At 54.8% G+C, this 12515-nt stretch overlaps 1 protein-coding gene across 8 annotated transcripts in view; it reads left to right on the forward strand.

Moving 5' to 3' along the window:
- The window catches only part of FARP2 (FERM, ARH/RhoGEF and pleckstrin domain protein 2), a 91215-nt gene that overhangs the window by 65638 nt on the left and 13062 nt on the right, over positions 1-12515 (forward strand). For all 8 annotated transcript variants that reach the window (XM_061189378.1, XM_061189388.1, XM_061189370.1 and 5 more), the window contains 3 exons: positions 7597-7757; positions 11638-11727; positions 12106-12239. In XM_061189378.1, the coding sequence (XP_061045361.1) occupies positions 7597-7757; positions 11638-11727; positions 12106-12239 (385 nt within the window). The remainder of the gene's footprint in view (positions 1-7596; positions 7758-11637; positions 11728-12105; positions 12240-12515) is intronic.

Raw genomic sequence — 12515 nt, forward strand, 5'->3', positions numbered from 1 at the left:
TTAGTCTCCTGACTGTGCCCGCTGACGCTCCGAACTAACAGAGTGTCCTTTTGTCTTTAAAGCAGCCCGTCCTGGTGTCTGGGCAGAAGGTCTGAGCCAGCGCAGCAGCCGGGGCTGCAGGATGCGGGGCGGTGGGGGGAGGGGGGGTGGTCGTCGTCACGTGTCGAAGAATCTGAATAAGTTCTGTTCTCAGACGTCTTTTACTGGGCCTTCCTGTTGAAGGTTTTGTCTTGTTTCTTCAATGAAACCTCATTTTCTGGAGATAATTTTCTAGCTTTTGTTTAGACAGTTTTCAGGATATGCAGAAGCGGAAAGAGGCGTATCAGGAGTGAAGCCCAAGCCTGTTGGGCGGGGCCATCCTGTGTCCCCCCCCCACCATGTCCCCCCGGGTGTTGCCCCCCTCCTATAAAGTGGGCCTGACGTGCTGACGACCTTCCTCAGCGCTCATGTGTCTCTGAAACGTAAGGCGCCTCCTCACTGGCCCCACGCAGACGTCACCCCACAAGGTAGACAAAGTGCTGGCCGACGTCTGGTTTGCTCAAATCGGGATCCAGGCCCGGTCCGCGTGCTGCTCAAGGCCAAGATAGCCCATCTGTCTCCTCTTCCTCTTTCCCATTTGTACCGGTGACTTGCAGGGAAGCCGAGCGGCCTGGGCTGTCGTCGGTCTGCCCCTCAGGCCGCCCCTCAGGCCCTGCAGCCCTGGAGGCTGGACCTGCAGCTGCATTGACTGCTGACCCCGACCCCTGACCCCCTGTTCCACGCATGGGCAGCGTGGCTCTAGAATGAGCCCAGCATCCCAGACGCTCTGTGGACACTGCTGGTGAAGGTGTTATTTTCAGATTCAGGGTTAGCTTTTTGGTCAGATTTGGAGAAATTTTGAACAACTTTCCTTTTCCAGAGTGTTCACGATATGTTTAATTTTACAGCTTTCCTTTTATATTGAAACCATTTCTTTAATATCAGTTGTGGCTTCTTTGGACTCTGCCCCCAGCCCTTCTTCCCCTTCACTCAAGTGGGAGGAGCCCCCTCCCAGAGGGGACCCTTCAGCAACCGGGAAAGTGAGCCTGAAGGATGGATCCTACAGGTCCGGTCTTTCTGCTTGTAGCCCAGGCAGTGGCACTGTCGTGTTCTGTCTAGTAAGAGCTGGTTTATGGGAAACATTAAAATATCCAGAATGGTTCTGAGTGAGGCCAGCAGCGGGCCTTTCCTGGGTTTGCTGAAGGCTGTTCATTGTGATTGCCTTTTCTTCAAAAAACATGTTATGCGGTGGCACCACCTTGGAAGGGTGGCCCCGTAGACAGACACGGATTACAGGATGAATGTGCAGATGGGCGTGGGACCCGCAGGCTTGGGAGCAGCCCTTCTCACGCAGGCGCATGGCCTGAGAGCGCATGGCCGCGGTGCGCTTTGCTCCGCCCGCGGGGGAGCCCGGCACCGTCACCGCAGCCCAGAGGCAGTGCCCGCCGTCCCCTGGAGCGATGCACTCCACTTACGCGGACTGTTTATGTTTACCAGCTGTCAAGTCTATGATCGTCTTTCCGTTTCCAGAGTCTAACGACAACACAGCCTTGCGTTAGGTTGACAGCACTAAAGCAGGTAACGGCGCGTCCTGTGTGTGCCTTTTCATATCACACAGGAATTCTCTCAGTGCGGGGTTAGAGTAGGATTCCTTTTTCCAGTTAATACACGTTTTTAAAATGGTAGTAATGATGGAGGGATGGGCAATAAAGACCGCACAAAAAAGCTTAACATGGAGAACTTTCATCATCCCCAAGAGCGTCACTTTGCACAGTCCTTTAATTGCTCTGGTGCCGTGTGTGTTGTGGTTTTCACCGCAGGCACCTTCTCACCTGCTGCCCTGGAGGAGTGGATGAGCACCAGGTGTTCTGTGCTTCCGGTCCTGTGGCGCACACGGGTCACGACCCTATGTGTGTGTTACAAGGGATGCCAGTTGTGCATCTTCAGGGTACGCTGTTCCCTCCCGGTTCAGGGAGCACCAGAAACAAATCCATTGTTAGAACAGTTACTTTGTAGATGAAAATGTTCACGTTCTCTCAGGCACTTAAAGTTGGGCATTTCAGTGTCTGTTCTCAAGGCCACGGAGTCACTCGTGGGATTGTGCCCCGGCCCCTGTCTTGAAGTGACAGAGCTTGTCGCAGCTGGCCGGGGCGCGGGGGCCGCTGTGGGACTGTCTCTCCACGCGGCGCCCTGCCCGCCGTGACCCTGGATGCTGTCTTTTGCGTGAACGTATCTATGTCCCCAGGAATGAGGAGAAAAGGGGATGGCATTTCTCTTTAAATCTGAACTCGTTCATTCTTTAAAGACACATTGACGTTGCCTGGTTTGTGGTTCTTGAAAATTTGTTTCCCGTTGAAACTGCCGTTTATAAATTTGCAGATATGTACTAATTCAGAGCTCTTTGTTTACTCAATAAAATAAGGGAATATTTGCTGTGGATTTGGATGGCTTTTTTAGCTTCCTTTCCCTCTACTTGCGTATAGTTTTGATTTACACCCATGGAAGATTATCTCATGTGTCAGGTGAACCCCTGAAACAGCCCTGTATCTTTTCACATCACCACCGACGTCTGTCTTCATAGGCAGTTGGTCCCATGGCGCCCACAGACTGTCTCATGCCGGCCGTGGGTGGCGACGCCCCTATGGAAGGCCGGTCGGGGAGGTGCCTTGCTTTTCTCAGCGGCCCCGCTCGGGCCTGTCGTGGCCCCTGTGGTCAGTGTGCAGAGGGGGATGTAGGAGAGCTGGTGGTCTGCTGGCTCTGGGCCCGCACGAGCCTCCAAGGTGCCGGCTGAGAGCAACACCATTGGCAGCGTTGGGGTTGAACTGCACGGTTCTCGGGCTTACAGTGCACAGAACACGTGCTGTTGGCTTCTTAATTCTGAAAACGAGACTGTTTTATTGCCTTTTCCCCGCAGTCAGCTAGACCCCACCCGATAAAATCCCTGGCCCGAAGCGTGGCAGCTGCTCAGATTCTGAACTGACCTTTCCTCCTGGACGCCCTCTCGGCTGCCGCGAGCTTCTGCTGCGCCCGCGGAGCTGTCCGCCTCTTCAGCCCCTCTCAGGCCTCGGGGCTGCCCCACTCCTGCGCAGCGGCTGCAGCAAGCCGGCTGAGGACGGGCTGCTCGGGGCGGCGCGGGCCCCTCGGGGCGGGGGCCGGGCTCCCTCTGGGGTCTCGGGGCACCTGGCGCCCAGTGTGCTGGGGGCGGGAGGCAGCTGGCAGCGTCTAGAAAGGCTCCTGTTGGCATGAACTCCCTGGGAGACCCCGCCTTAGAGCAGAGGACAGTGGATCACGGGGGTCTCCACTTCTTCCCCCATCACACCGGCCCGTCCCTCACTGACGCCCCCCACTGCCGTCAGCCCCGCGGGGATGAGGTGGTGACACCTCCGTGACGAACCCAGTAGATGTACAGGGTGACCAGTTAGGAGGGTAAAAATTGTGTGGCCTTTACTTTCCAAGAACGTTCACTCAGGTTGCACCTCCTTCCTAACGAACATCACCTACGCACTTCCTAGTTTACTTGAATAGTTTGTTTCGGGGCCCTTGCCTCTGTCGCTCCAATAGTTCAGAAGATCCATAAGTCACAGCTTCTCAAACTATAGACAAAATGTGTCATTTATTAGAACAAGGACACACCCCCTGGACCACCTACACGACCTACACGTGTCGCGCAGAGGAGACCCCACACCTGGCGGGCGTCATCCGGACAAATGGCCCAGAGTGTGAATGAGTTGTAGGTTGGCACCCCCGTTTCTCTCAACAAGGAAGGAGTCTTGTTTGCTTAGAAGGAAACAGAAGAGAAGACTCAGGAAAATTCCCCTGGGTGCGCCATGCGTGTAGACGTCACCCCCGAGTCTCAGGTGACCACAGCCACTTCCAGACTGAGCCGTCACAGCCCTGGGAGATGGACGAACACACAGCAGGAAGAAGGGGTGAGCTGGAGCTTGGACCCCTTGGAGTAGCCACTTTTTTACCTCCTACTTTTATTTTATGAACCATATTTCCTATAAGAGAGACTCGTGACATCCTAGTTCAGAAGTGGAGCCAGATGTGGTTTCCTGCGACTCATCAGGGCCACGCTTACCTGGGTTCTTTGGGACAATCAGCTTTTCCCTTTTCTTATGGGATTAGTGGTCACTGTTCCAGCCATAGAGGGAGCTTCCAGACCTTACACTCCCTCCATCATGTTAACCTTCAAACTTGACCTTGAATTTTCCAAACTGGAGCTGACTCTTGCTCCGCTATAAGGCAAAAAGTTTCAGAATTGTTTATTTTATTACAGAGTTTTGAAGAAGAGAACTTAAAGGTATGAAATAAAAGTAGCTGAGGAATGTCTAAATGTGATGTTTCTCTTTCATCACCTGGTCAGACGATAAGGAAGTTACACAAAGCACAGTGCTGCGCTTCTCAAAACGATGTCAAAAATTATAAGATGGATATTTAGAAATGTTTGGAAATAAAGAATGCCACAGAGAAAATCATCTCCCAGGGTGGCTCACTGCTGAGTGACTGAAACGGAAGTTTTACCTTTCCAGTGTTTTTTTGAAGACGGTCAAACCTTGCACGTTTGAGAGCAGAGGCTGCTTGTGAGCTCTGGGTGGACAGCAGACACAGAGAGCTGTCCACCCATCCCAAAGCATTTCCTTTTGGAAGCGTTTCCAAACCTGTCTCGTCTGCAAGGATTTGGTGGTTCTCGGTGCCATGGTGGGGCAGTAGCGCACCACCTACGTGTGAGCGGGTCCTGTGACTCAGAGCAACATTGACTCCTCCTGGCTGTTTGACAGTAGAGGACCTTGGACGCAGAGGTCTGGGTTTACAAACATTTTAGATTCTTCACCGTGTCAGTTAAGGCTACACATACTCCGTGGCACCTAAAACTTGACATTTAGCATCTTAAAAATGCTTAAGCCATCTGCCTGTTGGTGTGCATTCTAATACAGGTCGTCTACGTGGACCGGGCTTTCTAAGGTCAGAGCCTGTCACACCACCACACGGTCCAGAGCAGGCTTCACGCGCCCCGGCCGCTCCTGGAAGCGGCCAGCAGAGCCACGGCCCCACGGGCATGCTCTGGGCGTAGGGCCCGCGCGTCACCAGCGTCACGACAGAGAGGCAGTGGCCCGCACACTCCAGCAGCCTCGTTTACTGCCACTTGCTTTAAAAAGCTCCTCGCAGATTTATTCGCTTCATCTCGTAGCGTCTGTGTTGACAGAATTTGATGTAGGTATGATGTATTACGTTTTGATGCGGCTGACAGATTTAATAAAAACAAATGTTTAATGTCTGTCTGTGGTGCTTTTTAATCGAGTCACTAAATTGTGAGTTGACAATTTTTGTGAAGTAATAAGTACAGTTGTCCCTTGGTATTCACGGGAGATTGGTTCCAGGACCCCACAGATAGCAGAACCCCTTACAGGGAAGTCTCTTATGTGAGATGGCGTCGTATTTGCATACAACCCACCCACATGCTCCCGGATACTTTAAATCATCTCTACATTAGGTACAATGGATTACACCTAATCCAGTGTAAACGCTCTGTGAATAGTTGTAAATACAATGTAAGATGCTGTGTAAATAGTTGCCAGAGCGGCAAATTCAAGTGTTGCTTTTGGGGCCTTTCTGGAACGTTTTCCCCCCAATATATTCCGTCCTCATTGATTGAATCTTCAAATGTGGAACCTGCAGATGTGAGGGCAGCCTTGTCTACAATGATAATATCAATGATGGCTTTTAACCTCCCTAGAACCAAAACAGTTTACTCCAGACGAGCTGTTTGTCCCGAGGGGGTCACTTGCTCGGCTTCGGTCTCCCGCTCGTCGGCCCATTTGTCGGCCCCCGAGCCCACCCTGGCCGGGCCTGTCTGCAGCCTTGTCACAGGAGGCTTCAGAGCTAACACCACCTCCTCGCCTGTCACCTTCTGCTCTGTAAAAATAAAGTCAGGTTTTGCAAGAACTCTGTGGTAAACTGTGCACTCGTAGCTTTCTGTCGGGCGGGAGGGCTGTGCGGGGCGGGAAGACGCGAGGGTCACCCCGTGGACTTGTCCTCAGAACCAGCGAGGGTGAGCGTCTTGGTTCTCACACCTTGAGCAACATGCCTGGGAAGAATAAGTAGACAGCTTATTAGTAGCTTCTACATCTTTTCTGAATTTTCACTGTGTAGAGGTGTCTCATTATGCAATTCCGGGCTACTTAGGGACACAGCGGACCTTGGAGTGTGATCCTGAACTGCTCGCCGGGAAACGAGCCTCTTCTGCAGTCAGAGGAGCCGTGCTCGGGCACAGCCCAGAGCCCTCGGTCGCTTTGGTCCCGCAGAAGTGACAGTGCAGGCCTGTCGGGGGAGGGGACGTAGGCAACGCACGCTATTTTAAGGTGGCTTAGTTTATTTTAAATGTGTAATAAAAGCAGATTTTAATAAAACTGGTTCCAATAATTTCACGTTCTTACGTTGTCCAGGTTTTCTAATGTCAGTGAACGTTTCTCTGTGTCTTAAATCTGTGTGGTTGTGAGCATCCCAGAGGAGAGCTCTGCTCTCCGGCGTTGGTAGCCCATCCCCAGAAGCCCTGGGTGGGGTCTCCGCTTCCCAGAGCTCTGAACTTGTCAATGTGAAAATAAGGGCTCCCTCCCGCCCTCAGGCCACGGTGGAGGGCTGCAGGGGCTTGTGTGTGGCAGCCCCGCCAGCAGGAAGCTCTCTGCACCAGCCTGCCTCCTACACACTTCACGCTTTAGGCTGAATAAACCAAGTTTTGGGTCTATAAACTGGTCACCGTGGGCAACTGCATTTGGTCCCCAATCACGGTGTGAAAGGATCTCGTTTTGAAACCCGTTGTGTTACTTCTAGCGTTTTGTAAACCGACTTAATAATCATACTTAGAGATAATGGTAGTTTGGGTGTTAAAACGCTATACATTTATAAACTCAAGGTAAATTTCTATCTTAAATTGCTTTTGAACAGTTAAATGTCTCCTCTAAAACTCTGCTTTAAGGTAACTTTCAAATGTGGCATTTAATAGTTACTAATCTCTCATAGAAAAACGTTAGAAATAAACCTTTGAGGATTTTTTTAAATAGAAAAGAATTTCTTCATCCTAAAATGTTGGATGAGATAGAACGAGGCCAGAATTTTGGCTTCAGTCTGGTCGAAAGCAAACATTATTTTCAGAAGGGGAAAAAATTAAGTATTAGTTACTTTTGTGGTATGATTCTAGAAATCAGAATAAAATCCTTGCTAACGAACAATTCAAGGAAGTAGAAAACAGTATGACGAGTGTGATCCAGTTTTTTAAGTGAATGGTTAGCCTTGAAATACACGTTCTTTTCCAGATAAGTCAGCTTCAGTTTGGCCTCTTACGTGTGCACCCTCCTCCCCGTTGGCTCTATCGCGGCCGCATCTTCCCCGGGAACCCAGAGCCCTGGGCCAAGCCGCCCTGGAGGTTCTCTGGGGAAGCGGGCTCTCACTTGTCACCTGTTCTCACCGTTCCTTTATGTCACACTGAGGCCTGCGTGTCCCCGGAAGGGCCTGGTGGCAGGTGCTGTCCCTCGGGTCTGCCCTTCTTCATCTCTCGCTCCATCGCCCGTTCACTTCCAGGCCTTTCCGTGGAGAGTCCTCAGCTTCCGTCCACCTGGAAGACCCCACCGAGCCTGAGCCCACTGGGCCCAGCCGAGCAGGGCTCCACTCCCCTGCTGAGCCCCGTCCTCAGCGACGCTGGCGGAGCCGGGATGGACGACCAGGAGGAGCTGAGACACAAGGTGGGTGGCCCCGGGGGGCTTGCTGCTGGGGGCCTGGGCAGCAGGGGCTGGGGGTTCCCCAGTCCTGAGACCCTCCCACCACCTCTGGGGCGCTCGGGGTCCCTCTGTGCCTAGACGGGCCTCCTTATTCCTTTCACCTTCCTGGCGCCCGTAGGTTCCAAGTGCGGGGCTGGATCCTGGGGACCTCAGCCTCCCCGCTTTGCTGGGAGGAGGCCTGGGGGTCAGGTGAGGCCGTGGGGCTGGTGGCTGAGGCGGTTCCGGAGGTGCGTCCCGGGGGCTGGGCGTGTGGACTCGGGGGGGAGGTGAGGCAGCTGCCCCGCAGGCTCCTGTTCCACCTCGGGGAAGAGCGAGGTCGGTAGGCAGAGCGCCACGGACCAGGCAGAGAAACGTGCCCGCTCGCTGATGAGGCCATAGCCTGAAGCATCGCCAGCGAGGCCCCGGCCCCCCAGGTTTCCTGATGACTCCCCTGGCAGGTCCTGGAAGCCTCGGCGTCAGCTGGCCAGGCCTTGGGCTCCCGCGCCGGCATCTGACTGCCCAGCTGGGGGCGGGGGGGGCGGGGGGGCTGCCCAACCCTCCCTCGGAGCCCGCGTGCCAGCTTGCTTCCTGGAATCCCTCCTCCTTACCGTGTCTCCCACTTGCTGTGCTGTTTCTCCTTTTTAATAGAAATTGCTGGGGACGCACAGTATTGGGAAGGCCTGAAAGGGAAGGTGGGGTTGCTTCCCTGCCTGTGTGTGGGCACCAGGCTCGGGGCTCTGTGGGGACACAGCAGGGCCTCTTGCTCTGCTCTGACCTGGGGCCTGCGGGCAGGTCTGCTTGCTGGTATGGCTGGCAGAGCAGCAGCTGTTTTGCTTTCTCTCCACTGAGTTTCCTAAGAGGTGCTCTTTGCTCTGGAAATCAGGGGTTGGCCCTGGCTACCCAGGCTGGCCATCCACGAGCTGCTGCTGACCGCTCTACTGCTGGCGTCCCCTTGGCACCTGCAGTATTACTGTGACCTCAGCGGTGATGCTGCCGTGGTTGTTTCCGAGCGTCTCTCTGGGCACCTTCACCCGCCATGGGGAGAGGAGCTGGTCTCGGGCCTCAGCGGGGACCCAGGCAGGAAACCCTCACCGGCAGCGTGCGTGCGACGTGTCCGCAATCCGGACCAGAGCCGGGACGCTTGGCCACAGGGAGACCAGGGCAGGGAGGGCCGAAGCCCCCCAGACCAGGACCGTGGGCCTCTTGGGGCCGCTCTGACCCCAGAGAGCTCACTGAACACACAAGCTCAGTGATTTTTCAGTGGATTTGAAGAAGTCATTTTTTAATAGCACGAAGCCCAGAAAGAAAGAATTGACGAGCACGAAGTTTGGAAAGGCGGCCTGCAGGTGTCCGGGGCGGGACACCAGGAGATGCCGCAGGACCATGTAGCTGCCAGTGGTGTGGGAAAAGCTGGCGTGAGAAGCAGCCCGCGGACGCTCCACACACAAGTCCCAGAGGGAGGACAGCAGAACAGGCTGTGAAGGGTCAGGTGGAACCTCCCAGTGTCCCGCGGCTGAGGGGGCGGCTGCCGTAGCAGTGGCCTCCGGGACACACAGGAGAAGCGGCCTGTGCTGCCGCGACCTCCCTAAACTCCCCAGGGCCCCGGGGAGAAGTCTCAGACCCCACGGTGCAAACCCGGCCTCATCTTCCTCCCCAAACGGGTCACCTGCAGACTCGGACCCTCGCCCTGCCGCACTCCTTCCCTCGGCCGACTCGCCGCCTCCACCCACCCGGACCCTGACCGGCAGGGTCACCACCCCTCAGCCTGGCTCGCCCTTCCCTGCGCCTCCTGACCAGCCCCGGCCCCCAGACACATCCTGGGCCCCGCGCACCACAACGTGCTCAGATAGGCCCCAAACACCCTGCCTTGCCGCCCCGCCGGTGACCACTTGGCTCACCTTGTACCCTCCGATCCTTGACTTCTGGGCTGGCCCCCACCGCCCAGCCGCCCGGCCCCGCCCTCTCTAGGAGGCAGCTGTCTGTCCTGCCAGCCTGCACCCCACCTGCTCCCTTCGTCCTTCTGTGCGCTTTGCTGCCCAGCTGGGTCACTTCCCCAGTAGCTGGAGTTGCTTTCCTGCCCGGGAGGCTGTCAGCTCGAGGGCAGGGACCTCCGTTCCTGGGCACGTCCCAGGTGCCTGTTGGCACGGTGGACACGGGAGGGTCGCCCCTGAACCCTCCGCCTGGGGGAGGAGCAGCGTGGAGCGTGCGGGGACGGAGCGGGACCAGGTGTCCGCCAGGCAGGAGAGAGTGGAGGGTCGGCCCCGCACCGGGCCCTTGACCGAGGCGGAGGCGGCTATCGGAGGTGTGCTCAGGGCGGGGTGGGGCCCTGCAGGGACAAGACGCAGCCCCCGGCCCAGGTGGGCATGAGGCTGTGCTTCGCCGGGAGCGCAGTGCTGCCCTTCCCGCTCCTGAGGGTCCCGTCACCTCCGACTTGCCTGTGGCCCCTGCAGACGGCCAGCGGCCCTGAGGCAGGTTTAAGAGCCCCGGGGCTGGGCCACGGCAGCCAGCCTCGGGCTCTAACCGCAGGCACAGATAAAACGTACGCTGCTTGGCAATTTTAATGACTTGTGTGTGAGTTAGGCTTCATTGTTTATAATCACATACATTCATGTATGGGCAGACCTCGTATTATTGCGCTCCGCAGATACTGCTTTTTTTTTTCCTACAAATGGAAGGTTTGTGGTGACCCTGTGTCAAGTCTGCCAGCACCATTTTTCCAATAGTATTTGCTCACTTTGTGTCTCTGTGTCACATTTTGATAATTCTCACAATACCTCAAACTTTTCCATTATTATTATGATTGTTGTGGTATCTGTGGTCAGTGAGCTTTGATGTTACTACTGCCACTCACTGAGGGCTCAGATGATGGTTAGTATTTTTAGCAATTAAGTAGTTTTTTTTGTTTGTTTGTTTTGGGGTTTTTTTGGCTTCACTGAGTCTTCGTTGCTGCCCGTGGGCTTTCTCTAGTTGTGGGGAGGAGGGGCTCCTCTTTGTTTGGGTGCGCGGGCTTCTTGTTGCAGAGCACGGGTTCTAGGCGCGCAGGCTTCGGTAGTCATGGCTCGCAGGCTCTAGAGCGCAGGCTCAGTAGTTGTGGCGCACGGGCTTTGTTGCTCCGCGGCATGTGGGATCTTCCTGGACCAGGGATCGAACCCGTGTCGCCTGCATTGGCAGGCAGATTCTTAACCACTCCACCACCAGGGAAGTCCCAATTAAGTAGTTTTTAATTAAGGTATGTACATTGTTTCTTTAGACATAATGTGGGAGTTCCCTGGTGGTCCAGTGGTTAGGACTCGGTGCTTTCACTGCCATGGCCCCAGGTTCAATCCCTGGTCAGGGAACTAAAATCCCGCAAGCTGTGCAGCATGGCCAAAAAAAAAAAAGGGGGGGGGGGAAAGACACAAGGCCGTTGTACCCTTAATAGACTACAGTATGGGGGAAATGTAATTTTATATGCACTGGGAAACCAAAAAAATTCATGTGACTCACTTCGTTGCAATATTTGCTTTATTGCGGTGGTCTGGAACCCAACCCGCTACATCTCTGAGGTGTGCCTGTATCTGTGTGTTAAGCAGCTACAGTCCTGTGAGTGATATCTGAACAATAATTTCATCACAAAACGAGTAATTAGCTTCACTATATGTTGCTGTTTAAACAGCAGTTCTTTTCTCAAAAAGAATAATATAAAATGAGAAAAACATCTGGGGGAGATACAGCTGGGCTTATGTCTTTACTTAGAAGCGACTCTCTCAGGAAGTGCACGTGAAGATCACACGACAGCGTTAACTTGAGCGGAAGAGATGGAGCGTTAGGACCGTCGGCGGCGTGGCCGGCCGCCACACGCTCACGCTGTCTGCACTTCTTGCAGAGAGCGCCCGCGGACGAGGCCTATTTCATAGCACAGGAGATTCTTGCTACGGAGCGAACATACCTGAAGGATTTAGAAGTTATTACCGTGGTATGAAACCTAAGTCCTTTGTTGCTTTGATTTTCTTAATACTTCTTAAATCTGGGCCAGAGACAGAGCATCGCCCCCCCCCCCCGAGAAACGGCTCTTGGCCATCGTGAGACCTGCGTGTGTGTGCACGTGTACGTGTTCTGTTAAATGTATCTGCCTTAAAACATGTCTACGTCAGGTCAGAATATTGGGTCCGATTGTTTGTGAACCTGGGAATATCTCCCTTTGAAGCTTTTCACCCAGAATTGCTTTCTAATGTTGTGAAAACTGGCTGGTCAGCCGCGGCACTGATGGGGGCTGTGCTCGTGGGGGCCCCGGGGTCGGCGCCGTGCGTCGTCGGGGGCCGGGTCCCTTGGTCACCCTGAGCTCTCCCGGCAGTGGTTCCGGAGCGCTGCGGTCAAGGCGGACGCCATGCCTGCGGACCTGATGACCCTGCTCTTCTCCAACATCGACCCCATCTATGAGTTCCACAGAGGCTTCCTGCGCGAGCTGGAGCAGAGGCTGGCGCTCTGGTAACGCCCCGCGTCCCGGCTTCCTAGCTAATTCACAAGGGCCACTGTCCACCGAGACGGCCAGCGTTAGCCCATAGGTAACGTCACGTGCATTCACCCCACCCCAGAGGAGGGGACAGCAGCAGGTTCGAAGGAGACCCTTCTTTGCCTGGCACCACCATTTCGCGGAGGGCGGAGACGTGACAACTGCCTCTGTCAAGGACGGCCTCGCCCTCAGAGCCTCTCGTGCTGGTCTTGCTGAGCCCGGGACCCACCGTGGCACTGGCAGCACGCGAA

This window comes from Eubalaena glacialis, chromosome 1, assembly GCF_028564815.1.
Source record: "Eubalaena glacialis isolate mEubGla1 chromosome 1, mEubGla1.1.hap2.+ XY, whole genome shotgun sequence".
NCBI classification, from domain to species: Eukaryota; Metazoa; Chordata; class Mammalia; order Artiodactyla; family Balaenidae; genus Eubalaena; species Eubalaena glacialis.